The 22,076-nt window shown below is 36.6% G+C and overlaps 2 protein-coding genes across 2 annotated transcripts; one reads left to right on the forward strand and one right to left on the reverse strand.

The window, feature by feature from the left end:
* The first annotated feature begins 4,117 nt into the window (after positions 1-4,117).
* Positions 4,118-8,484, forward strand: LOC109221200 (eukaryotic peptide chain release factor subunit 1-3-like). The gene is made up of 2 exons (XM_019385665.1): positions 4,118-4,225; positions 6,898-8,484. Exon 2 carries the CDS (start codon positions 6,939-6,941, stop codon positions 8,250-8,252), a length of 1,314 nt encoding a protein of 437 aa, XP_019241210.1. The 5' UTR covers positions 4,118-4,225; positions 6,898-6,938; the 3' UTR covers positions 8,253-8,484.
* A 9,935-nt stretch (positions 8,485-18,419) lies between these two features.
* LOC109221199 (transcription repressor OFP13-like) lies at positions 18,420-19,166 on the reverse strand. The gene has a single exon (XM_019385664.1). It carries the CDS (start codon positions 19,164-19,166, stop codon positions 18,420-18,422), a length of 747 nt encoding a protein of 248 aa, XP_019241209.1.
* Positions 19,167-22,076: the final 2,910 nt, after the last annotated feature.

Genomic DNA, 22,076 nt, shown 5'->3' on the forward strand with positions numbered 1-22,076 from the left:
AGAGAAGAGATAGAAGAAAACGAAACAAAACAAACGAAAAAACAAGAAAGAAAAGAAAAAAAAGAGAAAAAGGCCAGTGCACCTAAAGAAAAGTGGGGGGCAAATATGAAAAAAAATGTGGAAGAACGATTGGGCTAAACATGGAAATTGAAACAAAAGGAAGTTTGTATTAAAAGTGCTTAGGGAGGTTAGTCACTATATCACAATATATCCTACCCGTCCCTTAGCCTACATTACAAACAAATAAAGACCTCTTGATCTTTGACCGAACAGCTCGATTAGTAGAGTATTACACTAGGGGCAAGCCTATGGTGTATCTGTGTGGCATGTGAATGTTCTTTGCTGAGAGTGAGTGAATTTTGCTTATCTATGATTCCTTGTTGCTTAATTTATGTGTGTGGAACTTCTCTCAGATTTGTGATGTGAGGGCATGTGACTCAAGAAGAAAAAGTGAGTTTTCACCTCTGTTAGAGTAACTAGAGTAAGCACGAGTGTGTCATGGCGTTAGAGTCTGCATCTGAGTGTGACTGTTGCACTGCTTAGGTTATTCTTTCATAATGGCGGGTGTGGCATAAACTTGGGGCAATGCATCCAACGGTTAGGCCTAGAAGTGTGGTTTAACTTGCTCGAGGACGAGCAAAGGTTTAAGTGTGGGTGTTGATAATAGGTGAATTTAACTATAATTAGGCCCTAAAGAACCACCTTCTTGTATAGTTTTGATGAAAAAGTGATAACAAAATGCTCTGATTAGTGCTTTTCATGCTTTGCAGGTGATATATGACAAGAGAAGGCTATGGAGTACTTTTGGGATCAAATATGGATAAAAAGAGGCCAATCGTAAAATTCCGCCAAGTGAACCAAGCGAAGCAGCTCAAGCCAGGCCTGAAGAAGGACTGCCGCGGTTCCACCGCGACCACGGCAGAACCGCGGTAGAAGACTGTCGCGGACAAGTTGAGATTCAGAGAAAGGTGTGTGGCCGCGGTTTTGACCGCGACCGCAGCAGAACCCGGCAGAGGCGGAAAAGTTCAGGGACTTAAGTGCAAAACACGAGATTTTTAGCCCAAAACCCTATTTTAAATACTAGACTTCGCCCAAAGGAGGCAGGGATTGTATTGGAGAATATTTTAGCAAGCAAAACAATTGTGAGAGATCACCTAAAACATCATATCTTCTTCTCCTTTAATTTTTCTTGCAATTATGATTATGAATATTGTTCTAGTTTATTTACCCATAGTCATGAGCAGCTAAATCTTTTGTCTAGGGTTTCGATGGAACCTATTGAGGGACGAACTTCTTGTTTATGTGAATACAAATTGCCAGTTTAATTTCTATTTGTTCAACTACGTGTTTGTTGTAGTTAATTGACAGGATCCTCAATTAGCTGTGCCTATTTAGTGTGCATAACTCGGGAGAGAGTGCATATTTAGGTGAATGTTGAACAACACCACTCCCAAAGTATAAGAGGGATCTATAACTGCGAGTTTAAAGGCGGGATTAGGAATAACAAAGCCTTGGGTGCAATCTTAAGTGAACTGTGATAAATAAAGCTAGCTAGTGTATCTCGGGAGAGTGCATTTAGTAAATTACTGTGATTACTCGGGAGAGATTTACGGTAAGAAGAGCGTTCATGATTGATAGAATGTGTTGGTGAATTTATAAACAGAAGGAATTCCATTAATAGGGGAAATCAGTACCTTAGCGCTTTCTCATTATTGTTTACAGCTTAGCATCTTTAATTTGCAGCTATTAGTTACTGTTAATCTTAGTTATTAAAAACACCATCAACTGTGATTCTCAATGTTTGGGAAATTGATTCTAAAGAGTTTAGTAGGTCTAAAGATAGTGATTGATAGGTTAATTCTCTGTGGATTCGACTCTGGGCACAATACTCAGGTTATATTTGCAACGTCCGCATTGTCCTTTTTATAAGGCATAGTTGGGCGTGATCAAAACTTAAAGGGGTATTTGATTTCATTTTAATAAAGTTTCATCTCCTTAACTGGCTTTTGATCATGTGCAAGAAATTAAAGTTGTTTATTTTGTAAATCTGAAGTATTACCCGTAGACTTAAGAGTATCAGTTTGATATCTATGGTGAATTATGCAGAATCCTTGTGACATTGAATTACTTCTTTATCATCCAAACACAATAGCTGGAAAAGATACTTATTAGTAATCATACCAATAAACTTCTTATAAGGTTCATTTTAGCAGATGATAAGTCCACTCATATGGGCAGACAACAATTCAAGCCAAACAACTGATCCTAGTCAACAAAACAATTATTTTGTGAACCACAAAAGCCAACTTAGAATTCAGCAGAAGCATACTCATAAACATATATACAGATAGTGATAATCATATATGAAGCGTAAGGAAGATCGAAGAGTACCTGAAAGCATAGTGACGAAGATAAAAAAAAAGATGATCAGTAGGACTTGTCCATAAGAGGCAGAGGAACAACACGAACCTCCGAATAAATGTAGCTACTCGAAAGCAGAAAAATATCAGTGAGATCTGACGAAAGTTCATTAACCAAAACGTTAGAATACAATCCTCCCGAATGGGGTAAAAGCATTAAATAATTAAGCTTTACCTTAAATTCATGAAAATAAAACCGAATTAATGACGGATTTATATATAATCACAAGAAGAATATTTGGATAATTTTCGAGTTAGGTTTTTAATGGAAGAAATTGAGGGGGATTCTGTATGTTTTTTCCCCAGAGAAATTATGAATTGAAGGTTATCGACACTTTTACACAAACTCCTCCATTTACATCCTTTTTGGGTTCCACCTCCCAATCTCTTTGGTGGAAAGTGGGACCGATGGAGAGATAAAAAAGGCCGGGAATTGCAGAAATAGTTACCCAGAAATCTGAGGTGGCATAAAGAAAGAAACAAGTAAAATCAAGAGCTCAAGAAAAAACTATAATGAAAGAAGACAATAGAAACAGAGCATAGAAAGAGAGTTGAGATGAGAAACTCTATGAGAGAGAATTAAGAAAAAAGATTAAGAAGGAACTCTGTAATACTATAACTATGTGTTTCCTGGAACTAAAGCCACGTATACCACTTTGTAGACATGTAACTATACACAAAAAAGGTAAGAGCAAAAATGACTAAAATAACCTCAGTTAGAAATTTAATGACTAAAAACTAACAGGTCGAAACTCTCGCTCTTCTATTATATAGAATATTAACTTGATATTTTTAACGAGTGGGCAATTAGAAATATATACCTGCTTCCATGAGCACTTTATTGCTCTAAGACTAACAAGATACAAGTAAAATAAAAACTAGCAGCAAACACATTACAAGTACACATAAGAAACTCAAATTTGTGTATCCCTCAATAATGTAATAATTTTCATATATAAATTAACACAAACCTAAATTGTTGGGCTCGTGCTAGCACAGACCTATAGCGTCTAGTGTGTATATAGGGAGAAATTCAAAAATAGCCAGATTTACAAGTGGTCATTCAAAAATAGCCACGGTTTCAAAAGTAATAGAAATTTAGCCACTTTTCATCTAAAGATAAATCTGAACGAAAATACTACTCAAAATCCGAAAAAATACTCCAGTATAATATACTGAAATTCCAGCATAAGTATATTGGAACCCAGTATAATATATTGGAGTTCTAGTATAATATACCAGTCCAGCATAATATACTGGATATTGGAGCACCGGTGCTCCAATTCGCAGTATATTATACTGGAACTTTCCGCGTGTTGGAGTTCCAGCATAATATGCTAGAAATTCATACACAGGTGCACCGATCTCCAGTATATTATGCTGGAACTTTCCGTGTTGCAGCAAAATAGTGGCTATTTTTCAATGACTTTGCAAACACTGGCTATTTTTGAATGGCCAGTCAAAAAACTAGCTAGCCTGTGCTATTTTTACGTGTATATAGATATTAGAGTCTTGCCACTAATGTAATATTAAATCATATTGTAATTAATTTAAAGTATGACAGAGAATCATTAAGAAATTTGTTTTAAAATATATCTCTATTATTAATAATTATTTCTTATAGGTTTCATGCAATACCAAACTTCTCTATTTATGGAAAAATATCTTGCCTTAGATCCTTTTGAAAGTATCAACTTTAGTCATATTACTATATTATTTCTTCCATAGAAAAAACAATTAATATAGGGATTTTAACATTTTCACAACCAGCTTGCTCAAGCTACACCGAACGCTGCTTCGAAAAGGTACTGTACCCTTCTTATCTCTCACATAATTAACCTCACCTTTTCATTGTTTAGCTCGTAGTTCTGATGTGAGTTTTGTTTGATTGAAGTTATTAATGGTTAAAAATCCCCCAGAATTGGAATTCTTGAATTTCATTTTATGGATTAGCTTTGTTATTTTTATATGGGTTTTCTTGGATTAAGGGTATTATTGGTTGAGATCAATCTAAAGGGTAAACCATAGCTGGGATTTGCTTGAATTCTTGATTTTATTTGATATGTGTATCTGTAGAGGCGGATCCCGGATTTGAACTTTATGGGTTGGGAATGACACTGAGCCCATTGACTATTTGAGTTAGTGTGTTCGAAATTAATATTTATACATATTTACTAAAGTAGATTTTATTAACACGTATATGGGTATTGAACCTAAGCTACTAGGTTTAGCTGAACCTACAGCTTATACTGTACATCCTCCCTTGGTTATCTGCATAGATTGTTAGGTTCTTGCATCAGTATTGTTAGCACTACTACAAAATATTAGAAATTATGAAATAAGAACCAGCTGCTCGCCGCAGCAGAGTGCTTTGCCCATGCTGCTATCCGCTACTGAACGGATTCGTGCTTGAATGTCTACTATGTTTTTTCTTGCTAATAAAGAAGTCAATGGGTAAATAATGAAAAAAGGTTGAAGATTTATTATGAAACCTGATAGGCTAATTGCTTTGTGCTAGAAGGTATCAGCTAATAGATCTATGCATTCCTCAGAGGCGAATTCAGGATTTGAACTTGATGGATGTTTGAGTCTGGGACCATACCACAACTCATTTGATTTACTGGGTTCGAGATCAATTATTTGTACTTATGTAGTGAATTTTTTAACACATAAACATGGCCAGAGCCAGAGCTACTGGATTCAAATGAACCCATAAGTTGAACTCTACGTCCGCCTCTGGCATTTTTAGGGCTAGTTGTAGTAAAGTGTGATTGGCCCCGCCCTCACATAAGTGCCATGTTATATATTGTGCAACTATTTTACTGCTCTTGAGGTATTAGAGTTGTTTTAGTGGTGTCTGATTAGAGATTTAAAAAAGTGCTCTATAGTGTGTAGTTTTGAGATTTTAAACCAGTGTCACTTTTAGTTGAGGTCTGTGGGTTTGATCTTCTTCATTGCCAGCCTAGGTTAGTTTTATGGGCAGGTAGTTGCGGCTAGTGTATTGTTCCTGGTTACAGACAATTTATTTAGTGTTGGAAGGGAATGGACTTGAATAGAGCAGAACGAGGAAGATGATTTGTATAGTTGAGCTAGACAAGTTTTGGATTGAGGCATGGTTGGTTGATTCAATTACTACAAGGAGATCCTGTTTACAAAAAGAAGACTAGTAATGTTCTCAATCGTGCAAGTTCAAGATTTCACGTTTTCAATGATCATGGTCTGAACAATGCAGCTTTTAATTTTCTTAGGTTGTTAAAGAAAAGAGACTTCAACATATGGTGTTCCATGATGAAGCTAAACATGTTATTGAACTTTCTGCTGTTGAGGCTGAAGGTCTTTCTTGATGAAGTTTGACACAGTTTTTGATTGTTTGGGGAACATTTATTAGTGATGGTGTTTGTTGTGTCAGAGATGTTTTATGGACTCAAGTACGATTATCAAAAGCAGATGTTTGCTGGTTTGTAATGGAACTATGTTTGCTATGTACATGTCCAGCACATTCTTTGCTCTAATTCATGAATGAAACTACCTTTATTCATCAAGAAAGGGCAGACGTTTGTGATGGGAGCATGTCCAGCTTCTAGCAAGTCTTTTTTGAAAATTTGAAGAGTACACAGAAAAAACCCATACCTATGGCGTACCCTTTTGACAAGGGTACATCAAGAGAAGCGAAGAGGGGAGGCAACTTCAGAAGATATCGACTTGTTTGTAAATTTATCATGAAGACAATGATAGAGGGTAGTCACATTGTGACATGGACTTGATTTCTCTTGTTATCATTTGATGTTTGGTAGTTAATGGAGTTGGTTAGTTGTTCTTTCTTTTCTAAGTAAAGTTGTTTGGGAATTGAGTAAAATGATGGATATAAGCACCACGAAAAGCGAAATGTGCACATTTATGTTTGACGAAACATGTCTTAAGCTTTTAGATGAGGTGATACACATAGTTCGGCTCAACATAGTAGCAAAGCTAGCAGAGGTTCTGAGTTCAACTCTATTGCCCCGTTCATCAACAATAATACATCTTAGCTCTTAGTCCAAGAAAAAAAACTGCATCCCAGTATAACGGGGTATGTTGAAGACGTATATTTGATAAATGAAAGGATCCTCTTTCTGTCAACTTAGCTTTTAAGTAAGGGTACACAGAGTGAAACTACAATATTCCTATGTATTCTTCCTTAAAAGGGCACATTCATGTTGAGTACGTAAACCAATAAGAAATGGGAATTGTTTTTTCAATTTTCACCTGTTAGATAGTTGATATAAAGATGCTAAATCTCTCTCAGTTTTAAGTACTTCTGATCCTTTTAAGTGTGATGTGAACTATGTGCTCACTGAATAAATCCTGAGCATCGTTCTCCAAAATAATTACTTTGGAATGGACCTGCAGTTTATTTTCTTTTCTCATGTTTCTTTGTTCTCTTATGTACTTTGATCTATGTGGACTCTGATTTGTCTTCTGTATGCCTCTTGGTCAGATTGATTTGTAGCTGAGGTAAGTGCTTGGTGTTAATCGGCAATGGCAGATGGCCAAGAAAATGATAAGAATATTGAAATATGGAAAATGAAAAAGTTAATCAAAGCCCTACAATCTGCCAGAGGAAATGGCACGAGCATGATCTCTCTTATCATACCCCCTGGTGATCAGATATCTCGTATTACCAAGATGCTGGCAGAAGAATACGGTACTGCCTCAAATATTAAGAGCAGAGTAAACCGTCAGTCTGTGCTTGGTGCAATAACGTCTGCCCAGCAAAGGCTTAAACTGTATAACAAAGTTCCTCCTAATGGATTGCTGCTTTATACTGGAACTATAGTGACAGATGATGGGAAGGAAAAGAAGGTCACCTTTGATCTTACACCTTTTAAACCCATAAATGCATCTCTCTACTTATGTGACAACAAGTTTCATACAGAACCTCTGGGTGAATTATTGGAATCTGATGAGAAGTTTGGTTTCATTGTCATGGACGGTAATGGCACGCTTTTTGGGACCTTAAGTGGCAACACACGAGAAGTTCTTCATAAGTTCACTGTCGACCTCCCAAAGAAGCACGGAAGAGGAGGTCAATCAGCTCTTCGATTCGCTCGTCTTCGAATGGAGAAACGTCATAACTATGTGAGGAAGACAGCAGAGCTTGCTACTCAATTCTTCATTAATCCAGCCACTAGCCAGCCAAATGTATCTGGGCTAATACTTGCTGGATCGGCTGATTTCAAGACCGAGCTAAGCCAATCTGATATGTTTGATCCGCGCCTACAAGCAAAGATACTTAATGTGGTCGATGTGTCCTATGGTGGGGAAAATGGTTTCAATCAGGCAATCGAGCTGTCTGCTGAGATTCTAGCTAATGTGAAATTTATACAAGAAAAGCGCTTGATAGGGAAATTCTTCGAGGAAATCAGTCAAGATACTGGAAAGTATGTGTTCGGTGTGGATGACACAATAAAAGCTTTGGAGATGGGAGCTGTTGAAACTCTTATTGTGTGGGAAAATCTTGATATAAACCGGTATGTTTTGAAAAATAGTGTGACTAATGAGATTGTCATTAAGCACCTAAACAAGGACGGAGAGGCTGATCAAAGCAACTTCAAGGATCCTGCCACATCAGCTGAATTGGAGGTTCAGGATAAGATGCCCCTGCTCGAGTGGTTTGCAAATGAATATAAAACTTTTGGTTGTTCGCTTGAGTTTGTTACTAACAGGTCTCAAGAGGGATCACAGTTTTGCAGAGGATTTGGTGGCATTGGGGGAATCCTTCGTTACCAGCTTGACATGCGTTCCTTCGATGAGCCATCTGATGAAGGAGAATACTTTGAGGATTCTGATTAAGCCAATTATTTATGTCTACTAAGTCCAGATAATGAATGAGAGATCTACAATTGGTGGAAGTTTTTCGGCCAGCATTGCAATGAGGTTCCAGCTGTCATTCTTAATATAAGTTAATGAGTATTTGCTGTTGTAAACTTTTGCTTGTTTTTTCTTTAAATGTGGAACAGATTTCTTTCGAACAAATGTGAATTGAAGGCGACTTCTTGATTGTTTTATCAGCCTGTTTGCCATATTACTTTTTTTGAGTTTATATCTGGTAGAATTTTGATTTATGCTAAATGGGATTCAGCGTCTTGTTTGTTATAGATAATTGAGTTTCTACAGTTAGCAAGAACGGAGTTATCACCTGAGGGGTGCATCTCTGACTGACCTTGATCTTTGATTTGTGGATCTAATCACAAAGAAAATTGAGTCACCATGCGTTTAGAGTTTAGAATATGATTAAGACGAGATGTATGAAATCTTCTTTTTATAGGATGTTCAGATTTAGCATGAGCAAGTAGAATATGCATTGAAGCTTTAGTGTACTTAAGCCTCTACATTGATGATTTATAAGAGAATGAAGTGGTTATGATCAGGTAGTCCTGCTGAAACAATGTCAAATTCTGGACTTCTTTGAAGTTTGGCTTTACTCATAGGAAAATCTAAAAATAGATGAAAAGAAGAGTGGCAATATGGTGACATACTGCCAGACTCTTTGAAAATAGATAGGAATTCCATCCGAGAAATGTTGTGTTTAGTCGCTGCAACTTGTTTGTTCATAATGTGTAATTGCAGGTTGAGAAGTTATCATATGACTGTTTAGGTGACATCCTCCCCTCCCCCTCCCCCTCCCCCCCCCCCCCCCTTTCCCTCCCCCTCTCTCTCTCTGTCTTTTTTTAAATATTAAAATGGTGGTGGCCTGTGTTTAGGCCAGTTTGCATGCACCTCGACTATTGTGCAGGGAACTTGCGATCTTCCTATCAGTGCAGGTACAGATGTACTAAGTAACTGACCAATGGCTAATGGGACCTAACCTTTTTAGTCTCTAGTAGACATCCTGCAGTTCTCATGTTTTGTTGTCAATTTCTTACTGCCCAAAATTTTGTTGTTAGAAGTTAGCTGTGGTTACAATTTACAAAGGGAGAAATGAATGGTGTCCCCATTTGTCAATTTCTTACTGCCCAAATCTTGTTGTTAGAAGTTAGTTGTTGTTGTTAGGGAGATATTAATGATGTCCCCATTAAGTTTCAAGCATGTATTTGTCAAATTGAGGAGCTTGTCTCTGGACCAATTGATATAGGGGAAAAAACAATGGCAACATCATTTTTCTCTCATTGTAGAACTTCTCAAGTAATTGAAGCAGTTGTTGACACTTGACAGCTATTGTGATTTAGTGGTACTCCCTCTATTTTTGTAGGTTTTAGAAATTCAAGAAACAGATGGAACAGAAGCAGAACATGCAAAAATGAGAGGTTTTCTGCATATGTTTATAAATTGTCCATTGTTGTCAACTCAAAACTTTGATTTTCAGTGTAATGCATGTTGGAGTAAAAAAACCTTTTTTTGGTTACTGGTGATTGAAACCTAACATTGTCAACTTCTAATGACAAATTTCCTACATATGTTTTATGGGTTAATACTTTGACAACAATAGCTAATAATTGTACTGGCAATAAGATGCTTCCTTGTTTTGCCTTGTCAGCCTATTCAAAATGTTACTACTTTGTAGTGAAGTTGGCATCAATCTAATACGTTATTACCATAGAAAGAGCGTAGGCACAAAATTTCCAAACAGTGTCAGGCTATTGAAGGGGAGCCCTGGAACAACGGTTAAGTTGTCTCCGTGTGACCTATAGGTCACGGGTTCGAGCCGTGGAATCAGCCACTAATACTTGTATCAGGGTAGGCTGCTTGAATTATACCCCTAGGGTACGGTCCTTTTCCGGACCCTACATTAGGGGTACGGCCCTTTTCCGGACCCTACATGAACGCGGGATGCTTTGTGCACCGGGTTGTCCTTAGTGTCAGGCTATTGTTATAACACATATATATATATATATATATATATATAAGGAAACTTTAATACGAATCAGTGTTGGATGTCACTTTTTACTAAAGTAGTAAAGGGTGTCTCCGCCACTGGTCACGGAGTTAGGTATGTAGGTGATAACTGTTCATGTTACCCTTTCGATTCTCGCACTATGACATTTTTTTAGCATTTTTTGAGTTTCTCTGTTTTCAATCTTGCCTCCGCCTCTGTTTGTACAATGCATGTTTCCGGTTCTCGGAGGATTTCAAGCATTTTGACAAAACAGTCCCCACTTACAACACAAATTTGTACAGATATTTTCTACCGAGTTTTTGAACGCAATATTGGAAGACTATTATTGGAGCAGTCATTTCGTGTCTGTTCTACGGCACCTCATTCTGGTGTTGCCCAACTTCCAAGCATGTGAGGATGAGTACAATTATACAGCAGCAGTAGGGCTAAGTTTTGTAATGTTCCAAAAGACAAAATTAGGACTTGTTTTTGCGTTGATTCGACTAAATACAGATTCACATTGTGTCTTCATATTAGAATTTTTTCATTCTCAGGCTCGAATTCGAAATTTTTGGTTAAGGATGGAGGAATCTCATCCATCCCACCATATCTCTAGGTAATGACGACACGCAATTGTTGGGAGGCAGGGGTGGAGCTAGCATGCGGGATATGAGTTCGGCTGAACCCAGTAGCTTTGGTTCAAAACCACATATTGTCTTAAGAAATACATTAAATATGTATAAATTATTAATTTAAAACCCAATAACTTAAACGAGCTATAATCCAAACCCAAAGCCATAAACTTCAAATTCTGCCTAGGCCAAATTCTCATGAGCTATCGCCCCAATAGAGAATGTCTCGTCACCCTTGGCCTTGAGTTTTTTGCCCTTTAGGGTCATGTTCCTTTTAATTTCTTCTCGATTATCTTACTAAAATTTACCTAATATGCTTTATACTCTCTAATTTAACATTTGGTAACTTAATAAACTATTATGCACCAATGCCATTATGCATAAATCTCAATAGTTTTTGTTAAGTTTGTTGCTTTTGAATTTTACAATTTTCATACAAATTTTTACACCATGGTCTTCTAAACAAATTTCAGCTCACAGATCTCATGGAAAATTTATGCATATATAAGATAAATGGTCCAAACGATGGTGGGGAGAGTTTAGGCCGACACTGTTTGAGATGGTCCTATAATTTTGTCATTCCAGGCTGTTACTCTTTTCTATCTGTCTTCATCAACCCTTAAAAAGAAAACTATCTTAAACTGAGGTTTTTTTTTTACAAACACAAGTACTCTCTTTCACACCACATGATCATGTCATGAAATTTGTAACTGCTTCCACATGATCATGTGATGACTACTTCTAATTGCTGTTTTTTAAAGTCTTAGAGATTTTGGCACGAAGTCCTGCAATTAAATGAAACACGTGATGCATCTCCTATCCACGGTAAGATTCAGCTTGCGCGCATCTCGATAATTTAATTGGGTACTTGCTATCTTCCGACAAGGCTTAGACAAGTGAGAATAAATCACCTTGTATTTTTGTTTTTGTTGGAATTTAAATCACGATTTTTATATTTTCATTCTATTTCATTGACCATTAGGTTAAATCCTTGGGTGCCGAACACCTTATTCTTCGCTGCCTTACTAGTTCAGCTCCATTCTGGATCTTAGCATCATCATCTTATTAGTTTGTTGGTTGCGCCCCTGTGTTACAAAGTCAAATATTTACACCTCCTATACCATGAAAATCATATACTTACACCCCTTATACCCTCATGAGGTAATATTCGAAACTAAGTATATTAAAATATAATTATAAAAATATAAATTAAAATTATAAACCAAAAGTTTTACGTATTTATTTTTATGAAATTTTAAAAAGATTATAAATTTTTCAAAATATTTATTCACGTCTTTGATTAAAAAAGAGAAAAAATATTTTTTGCAACATGTGCCTTTCGAAACTCTATAAGAAATGAACAAGTTACTTAATAATATGACTAGAATCTTGTTATACAAAATATTAACTTGGGTATATTTCCTATTTAAGATTTTCAAAAGATACATTTTAAAATAAAATATATATTTTTTAAAGCAAAAGAGTGAATAAAGATTTGCAACCAAAATATTTTTTGTTAAATATATGCTAAAATCTGCTCTCACGATGAGCAGATTCACAAAAGCTCTGCACTGCTCTAATGGCAGAAGCATCTAGAGCTCAGAAATGAAGAAGAAGCAAGCATTGCAAAATGATTCTCTATCTCTTCTCTGAAGATACAAGGGAGTATTTATACAAGCCTAACTACACTAACCATTAACTTATGAGCTGGATATGAGCTAGCATTAACCACTAACTGCTCTAACTAGCTATAACTAACTATAACTAACTAGAGTTCACAAGACTCCCTCTCAAGCTGGAGGGTGCAATATATTCAGCATACCAAGCTTGCTAAGAAGATGAGGCTTGAGAGAGGCTCTTGGTGAGTAAATCAGCTGGCTGATCCTTGGAATGGACATAGACAGACTTGACCACCACTGCCTTGATCTTATCACGAATGAAATGGCAATCGATCTCAATGTGTTTTGTTCTTTCATGAAAAATAGGATTAGCAGCCAATTGTATAGCAGATTTGCTGTCACATTGAACTGGAACAGGAAGCTTAATAGGAACGCTCAACTCTTGGAAGAGGCCGAGTAACCATGTGACTTCAGCTACAGCATAAGCCATGCTTCGATATTCAGCTTCAGCTGAACTTCTGGACATTGTTTGCTGCTTCTTTGACTTCCATGAAATGAGGGATTCACCAAATTTTATCACATAACTTGTTAATGATGTCATATTATTGGGGCAAGAAGTCCAATCACAATCACACCAACATTGCAACTCTGATGTAGGATTAGATCTCAACCAATTACCTTGGCTTGGAGCATTCTTCAGATATCTAACCACTCTAAGAGCAACCTCCCAATGAGACTTCTTGGGGTGTTGCATGAACTGGCTCAGTGTGTGAACAACATAGCTGATGTCAAGTCTTGTCGTGGTCAAATACATCAAACGGCCTATCAATCTTTGATAAGCACTGCTATCATCTAAAGGTGAGTCACCAGTAGAACCTGTTGCCTGATCATAGGCAATTGTGGTTAACTTGACATTGGTTTCTAAGGGTGATTGCTGGTTTAACACCACTGAGTCCCATCTCAGAAATGAGTTCTAGAACATATTTTATTTGATTCAAAACTACCTCAGATGCTGACCTTAAAATCTCAATACCCAAAAAATACTTAAGCTCACCTAAGTCCTTTAGCTTGAATTGTTGGTAAAGTATCTCCTTTGCCTCGGAGTCAGTTGATCATTGCTGCCTGTGATGAGTAAATCATCCACGTACACTAAGATGATCACCATGTCTTCTGGTTTCCTCAATGTGAATAAGGAATAATTATGGTTTCTTTGTATGAAGCCTGCTGCTGCTTGTGCATTAGACAACTTGATGTTCCACTGTCTTGATACCTGCTTAAGTCCATACAAAGACTTAAGCAATTTGCAGACCTTCTGCTCCCCCTGCCTCCTAAAGCCTTCAGGCATATCCATGTAAACTTCTTCATTAAGATCACCTTGCAAAAAGGCATTGTAGACATCCATCTGGTATAAATTCCATCCTTTTGAAACAGCCAAGGCTATGACTGACCTCACTGTTACCATCTTCACTACAAGAGAGAAAGTATCATGGTAATCTAGACCCTCTTGTTGGCTATATCCTTTTGCAACTAGTCTAGCCTTGAATCTTTCCATTTCTCCATTTGCTTGGTATTTGATCTTGTATACCCATTTGGATCCCACAGTATCTTTTCCTGATGGCAAATCTACAACTTCCTAAATTTTGTTATCCTCTAAAGCCTTGATTTCTTGCTTCATTGCTTCAATCCACCTAGCATCCTTTGCAACTTGTTTGAAGGATCTGGGCTCAACTAATGTAAAAACCTTTGTCAAATAGCTCTGGTACTTTGGTGTGACTTTGTCATAGGATATGTAGTTAGTGATGGGATATTTACTGGTTCCCTTTTGTGTTGTGATATAATCTCTCAACCAAATAGGTTGTACAGAGGTCCTGGAAAATTTCCTAAGTGCAGTATCAGATGCCATGCTTTTATTAGGTGCATGATGTTCATCTTCCGGTATGATTGGAGTGATGCCTTCAGATGGAGTTATCTTGCAACTCGTTGTCTTCCTCTGCATTGTCAGTTGTGTGTTCAACTGAGCCTTGATCCACATCTGGATCTTGGCCTAAACTTTGTGAATTGTTTGTAACTTCTACAGATGGCATTCCAGCATCAAGTATGCCAGAATCCAGATGATCAACATGAGGACTGTGACTGATAGGAGACCCTTGTTGTTTTGCAAAAGGAAACACAGATTCCTTGAATACCACATCTCTACTTACAAATATTCTATTGGTAGCAAGTTCTAACAAGATGTAACCCTTTTATCTTTCGGAATATCCCATCAAGACTGATGCCTTAGCTCTGGCAGCAAATTTATCTCCTTTGGGAACAACTAAAGCAAAGTACAAGCACCCTATCACTCTCAGGTAAGTTAAGGATGGAGGCCTTGTGTATAGCATCTCATAAGGACTCTATCCTCTAATAGCTGATGAGGGTAACATGTTCATCAGGTATACTGCAGTAGTTACACAGATTCCCCAATATCTAATTGGCATTTTTCATTGAAATCTCAGTGACATCTAAGATGTGTCTGTATTTTCTCTCCACAACTCCATTTTGTTGTGGAGTGTGAACACAGCTGCTTTGATGCAAAATTCCAAAATCCTGTAACAGATCATTGCACTGTGAGTTAAAGAACTCTGTGCCATTATCTTAAGACTTTCACCATTACTCCAAACTGGTTTTTTACCATTAGTAGGAAGTTTTTGATTGCAACAATTGTTTCAGATTTAAGTTGTAGTAAATGAATCCAAGTAAACCTACTAAATTCATCCACAACAGTAAGGAAATAATACTTCTTGTCATAAGTAGGTATTTATAAGGACCCCATAAATCCATGTGAACAAGATCGAAAGGGGATACTGCCCTAGAAGTACTAGTAGGAAACAACAGTCTAGTTTGTTTAGCTAAGGGACATACAGGACAATTATTCAAAAGATCATTATTTACAATGCTTCCTAACCAGTTCATACTCTTCATAGCAGAAGCTGAAGGATGGCCAAGCCTTTGATGCCACAACCTGCAGTCCTCATTTTACAACAACTGATGCTGCTACATTACAGCTTCTACTGTTATTATTAATGCTACCTTTGACAATGTATAAATCACCTGTCTCCTTACCAATCCCCTTTACCCTGCCACTATAAAGATCTTGGAAGAGGACAAAGTCAGGGAAAAGATTCACTGAACACCTCAGTTCTCTTGTGAGTTTGGAGACTGATAAGAGATTAAATTTGAAGTCTGGTACGAATAAAACACCTTTTATAACCTCACTACCAAACAGAGATGCATGGCCTGTATGAGAAATAGGGATCTTATCTCCAGTATGTAAGTGTACTGTGTCTTTAGATTCTTTCTTAGTACTATCATTTGCTAATATATCCATAGATGCAGCTATATGATGTGTGGCACCCGAGTCCACAATCCATTCATTATTAATGTCTTGGTGATGAAACAAGCTGTAATACCTGCCATATTGCTTTGACTTTCCATGTTGTCTTGAGTTTCAGCTGGTTCCTTGTTCAACAATGCTAGAATTTGCTTGTACTGTTCCTCTTGAAGAATGGTCCTTTTCCAACAAAAACATCGTGCAAGTCACAGCTAGAAGAGCATTTAACACCTGCATTGCTAGAAACATTGTTAACAACATTAAATTGTGGAGTTCATCGACCAAATTGTCCATTATTGAGCTGATTCTGTCCAGTATTGCGCTGATTGAACCTCTTTTTCCCTTTAACGTCTTCAGGATATCCAATGAGCTTATAGTAGTTTTTCTTGGTATGACCTTTGTAACCACAGTGTTCATATTGCACAAAGGTTTTCTTTCCCTTGTAGCTTTGATTACGACCTACCTGCATAGCTACTAGCTCATCTTATCAATTACTGCACCCATACCAGGACACTGTCTAGATTCATCCTCAATCACAATTGCATAAGCTTGATTGATGGAAGGCATATTCGACTTCATAAGGATCTGTCTTCTAGCTTGATCATAAGAATCGTTTAATCCACTAAGGAATTGCAGCAATCCCTGCTGCTCTAAATGATCAACATAATCCCTTGAATTGGCCTTAGGTACCATAGCATCATACTCAATCCATAAATCCTTCAATTTTGTGAAGTAACATGAAACATAATCTGTACCTTGTGAGAGAGTGGCAATGGCTCGATGCAGCTAGAAAATTCTCATGCGATTCACCTTGTCGAACCTCTCCCTCAAGTCTTCCCACACGAGATGAGCATTTGAAGGATATGCGATTCCACATAAGAGCTCTGTGGATACTGTGTTCATGAGCCATGAGAGGACAATGGCGTTACAGGTCTCCCATTGCTCTTGTAGCTCGGCATTACATGATTCTTTTGTACAAGTTCCATTCGCGAACCCTAGCTTTCTCTTCCCAAGTAGTGCATCTTCATCGTCCTACTCCATAACCCGTAATTTTCAGATCCTGTAAGCTTCACACAGGAATTAGAACTATGCCTGGAGTATCTGCTGGACCTAGATACAATGGATGTGTGTATGGAATTGTTGCTTCCGCCATAACTGATTCTCACACTTTAGCAATCTCTAGAGGAATTGAAATTGATGTCGAAGGATCGATCAATGACTGAGAATCTAATTAGCTTGTACCTGCTCTGATACCATGCTAAAATCTACTCTCACGATGAGCAGATTCACAAAAGCTCTGCACTGCTCTAATGGCAAAAGCTTCTAGAGCTCAGAAATGAAGAAGAAGCAAGCATTGCAAAATGATTCTCTATCTCTTATGTGAAGATACAAGGGAGTATTTATACAAGCCTAACTACACTAACCATTAACTTATGAGCTGGATATGAGCTGGCATTAACCACTAACTGCTCTAACTAACTATAACTAACTAGAATTCACAAAAATATAAAAGAACTTTTTATTTTTAAAAAATTATATTATAATATAATTAGTTATGGATATACCTCATAAGGGGTGTAGGTGTAGGATTTGGGTATAGGTGTTTGATTTTAAAATACATATAGGGTGTGTGTATTCTCAACTGAGTCATATTACCTGAGTGTTTATTGTAATTAACTCTAATGATAACGTAGGGAGTTTCTTCGTGTCAAAAAGAAAGAAAGAAAAAACCTTACGAATTATGAAATTACTTATAGGAGCTAATAAAGCTCAAATTATTTAAACAGATTGATTTTTTTTTTTTTTTGTTCTGATTATATCACTGGCCATGTAAATATGCAATTATGACCCTCTTTGAGGGAGTGCATAACTTTTTTCCGTCTCTATTGAAAAGGGTAAGAGCGATTGTCTTATTCTCAAACAAGAAGGTGACCTCAAAACTTTTACGTTTTCACTAATTAGGTCAATCAATTTTTAATGCCAAAAAAAACAGGCGAAAAAAAAAAAACACCTATTGTGACTGCATTTAATTATTCCAAAGCTATGACTTTTCAAGTGTTCTCTTGAATATTTTTATTTCCTTTTATTTTTTTCATGAAGTAGGATGGCGTAAAAAAAAAAAGAAAAAAAACTGATAACCCTTGCATCTGTAACATATATAATAATAATAATACTATTTTTTTTTCCTTTAGACCTAAGTCATGGTATACACACAAAGAGATACACTGCCACACCTAGTATTGTGGTGGAATGATTTTGATCTCTCCATTTATTTACAAGGTCTCGAATATCAGTCTCGAGAATGAAAATCCTTTCCGTAGAGAATAAATCTATTCTGCGTGAATTTGAATTAGTTGGACCAGCAGATTACGGATATTGAATAAAAAAGGGCAGCCTCATTAAGTTTCCGCTATGCGCGGGATCCGGGGAAGTGTCGGATCACAAGAATCTGTTGAACACAGTCTTACGCTACATTTCTGCGAGAAATTGTTTCCGGGGCTTGCACCCAAAAACAAATGGAGCCTAGGGGACTTCTCCATTTCCTTGCTCCTCAATCTCCTTATGACCTAAAGAAGACAAAGGAGAAGAAGGACAAGAGAAAGAAGAAGAAGCAACAGAAGAATAAGAAGTAACAGAATTATCAGAATTACTAGGATCAATAGGAGCAGCAAGCTCAATAAGCAAATCCACAAAAGCACTTAAAATAAATCCATGATTTATTTTCCCATTCATCTTCAAATACCATGCTAATAACTCTTGTAAATCTTCCCAATCTTTAATCCCTTGACTTTCCACCATTTCCTTCATTGACTTCTTGAAATCCAAATAAGGATCTTCTGATTCCATAGCCAAAACTATACTCTCTTTAAATGGCAAATCATCTTCTTTATTTTCTTCTTCATCTTCTTGTTCTTGATTTTTACATGGTTTTGATTCTTGAAATATTGAACTTGTATTACCTGGCTCAAAAAATAGTCTTTCTGATCTAACCCCTTTTATGATCATTTCCAATGGTTGATCTTTTCCTAAGTATTCTTCATTGGATTCTGTTGAAATGCTAGCTGATTCTGATGAGGAATTTGTGAACCAAGATTCTGAGGTTTCAATACCATCTAAAGGGTCAAAAAAGACTGAATTAATAGTCTTGAAAATATTGTCATCTGCTCTAAAAGATAGAGTCTTGGAATGTGCACAAGATGGCCATTGCCAATTAGTTGCCCCTATTTCTCTTTTCTTGAATATAGAAGAAATCTTCATTTTCTTGGACATAATAGCTAAAAATTCCCCTAAAATATACTATAATTTAAGACTTGGGATTTTGAAATATTCTCACTTTTTTGTTGAATGAGTTTTAATGGAGTTTTTGGATATGAAAAGTAGTGAGTTTATAAGAAGGAATAGAAGGGGAAAAGAGGAGATATAATTAAGGGAAGAAAGAGGAAGGTGGAAAGGAAATGGGAGTAGTAGGACATTTCATGTGTGTATTTAATTGTAAGCTAGAAGTATTTAATGATATTAAATGCAATTGAATATAGCAGTACTTATTTATTTGTCAACTGATATTAAAGAATTTTGGACTTAAAAATTTGTTTAATCAAGTGTGCTTAGCCACCAAATTGTAGCCTCTTTTTTAGTTTAATGTCTTAATCTCGTATTCATGTATACAACTCACTAATATATGTTGTGTTGGCTACACGATTCAATGGAAGATTTGTGATAAGATGTGTTCCTGATACATCATATATGCAATAATACCAAAAGGGAGTTTCCTACTTCTCGCCCCTTTGCTTTTCTAAATTTTTTAGTTCATACCTACAAGTATCGGATAACTCTACTAATTAAAGTTTAAGTAAATGAAAAGAAATTACTTAATATTTTTTTTTATCTCAATTAAGATTTGAGTTTTGATCTCTCATAATTAACCTACTCCATTGGCCGCTTGACCACAACCTTGGGTGTTTTTTGCCTTTTATGTTCTCCCTATATGCCATGGCTTTTTTTTTTTGGTGGTCTTAAACATAGACATTGTCTCTACATCCTACTTCATGTAGTTTATAAATCCTTTCTTGATCAAAATGACTTTCCTAAAGTGACAATTTAGTAGGCATTTAAAGCTGAAAAAAAGGAGCATTTAAAGTTGAAGTTGAAAACAGCGTTATAAAAATTGAGTGACGTTCAGGCATGAATTTCACTTGGAAAAAACTATGAAAAATGATATTTATGAGCGGAAACTAGTTTTTTTTACTTGAAATACATCGTCAACAACAACAACAACAAAAAACCCAGTGTAATCTTACAAGTGGGGTTTGGGAAGGATAGTATACACGCAGACCTTACCCCTATCTTATGAAGATAGAGAGGTTTCCAGTAGACCGTCGGCTCAAAGAACTTGAAATACATCTTCAATGCAGTATTTTAACTTCATTTGAAGTTCAAATAGAAAATTTTAGTATTTGCAAGTACCCAAATCAATGATCAAATGGGATTTGGCAATATTTGTGTGGCTAAAAATACTTTTAACTAACGAATAAATGGGAAGATTAAATTTAAATTTTTTTCAAATATAGAAATATATTATCCTCTTTGAAACAAAACTACTAAAGGAATAGTGTCACACTAATTGAATAGGAGAAATATTAGCAACCATGCGTAGGTCACTTGTAGTTAGGACTGTAATGTGGGTCGGGCCCGATCCTAAACGGGCTTCGTGGGCCGATCCTAAGTGAGCCCGAACTTCGTGGTCTTTTTGTAGGAACCAGACCGGGATCGGGACCACGAACTAATGGTCCCGGGCTAAGTGGGCCGGTCCCGGGCCTATGTGGGCCTTAGTGGGCTCAACGGATACTTTCTATTTCTTTTTAATTTTTATCTAAGGCAATTCCTTGTAAATTATATCATTGAATTGTGACCTAAATTTTTTAATTCAAATTTAAACAAAAAAATATTGTAAAGAGATATTCAAAACAATGCATTATAATTTTATTATAGCATTAACAAAATATGGCAATATCTTTCTTAGTCTTCCTCCCCTCCATGGAATGAGCACAAGGTGCTAATACCGCCATTGAGAAGAAAAAAAAACTAATCAAGATGTGCCAAAATACAAGTTACATATTAATTTACAGGTATCTCTTACAAATTTCATAAATCCTTCAAGGTCCGGAGGAATTTCTGTTGGTGGTGGCGGAAAAGAAGCTTGATCATCACCGCTTCCGGGCGAAGCAGCATCCTCCGCAAGTTCAGCTAGCATTTCTTCGTAAGCTTCGTTTACCTCTGGTTGTGATTCAGCAAGTCCAAAATTTCTTCGTTTCGAACGGATCCAATCTCTGAAAAGTACTGATTTTTCCAAGCTCTCCCTCATAGACGCTCTATAATCACCTAGTTGAAGTCTTGCTTGACTGAAAGCGCTCTCCGATGCCATTGTTGAAGCTTGAATAATTAAAATGTCTCGGGCTATCCTTGAAAGAATCGGAAAATATTTTTCTTTGTCCTTCCACCATTCCAAAGCCTTCGGGATTCACTTCCTCAATTCCCTGTGACAAATAAACTTCAAGCTCATTTAGTTGTGAAAAATCACTAGTACTAGAACTTTGAGAACCCCTGAACCCCGCCCAAGTACTAAGTGTCCTTACTCCCGCTGTTCTTTTAGATGATTGAGAACTAGAAGAAGAAGGAGTTGGAACATTTGGTCTAGCATGATCTAATGCAATTTGATAAGAACTATAAATAGTTTGAGCATTTATTTTAATTGAGGCTATTGCTTCCGGAAGTTTAGACAACTCCTCATCTTCAAGAGCTAAACCATTATAAACAGTTTCATACCAAAATTAAGGACCTCCTAATTTCATTGTAGGATTTAACAAGGCAGCAACACCATAAATAGGGGGAATAGGGAAAAAAGTATTTTTTAAACTTTTTTCTCATAGAATCAATAGTTTGTTCATAAATTTCCCCACCCTCTGAAAAATGAGCAAACAAATTTGCAAGTTCTGCAATATAAACTAAACAGTTAGAAATAGTAAGATAATATTGCCCAGAAAATTTATTTGTAGAAATATGAAATTTTTCTAAAAAATCTACAAGCATTTTAACATTAGCCCAATCCGTATTTGTAAGGTGCTCATCATCATCACTTACATGAGCATTAAACGTTGAGTTTATGGGGTTTCTGTATTCATA

Source organism: Nicotiana attenuata, unplaced genomic scaffold (assembly GCF_001879085.1).
Source record: "Nicotiana attenuata strain UT unplaced genomic scaffold, NIATTr2, whole genome shotgun sequence".
Lineage (NCBI taxonomy): Eukaryota > Viridiplantae > Streptophyta > Magnoliopsida > Solanales > Solanaceae > Nicotiana > Nicotiana attenuata.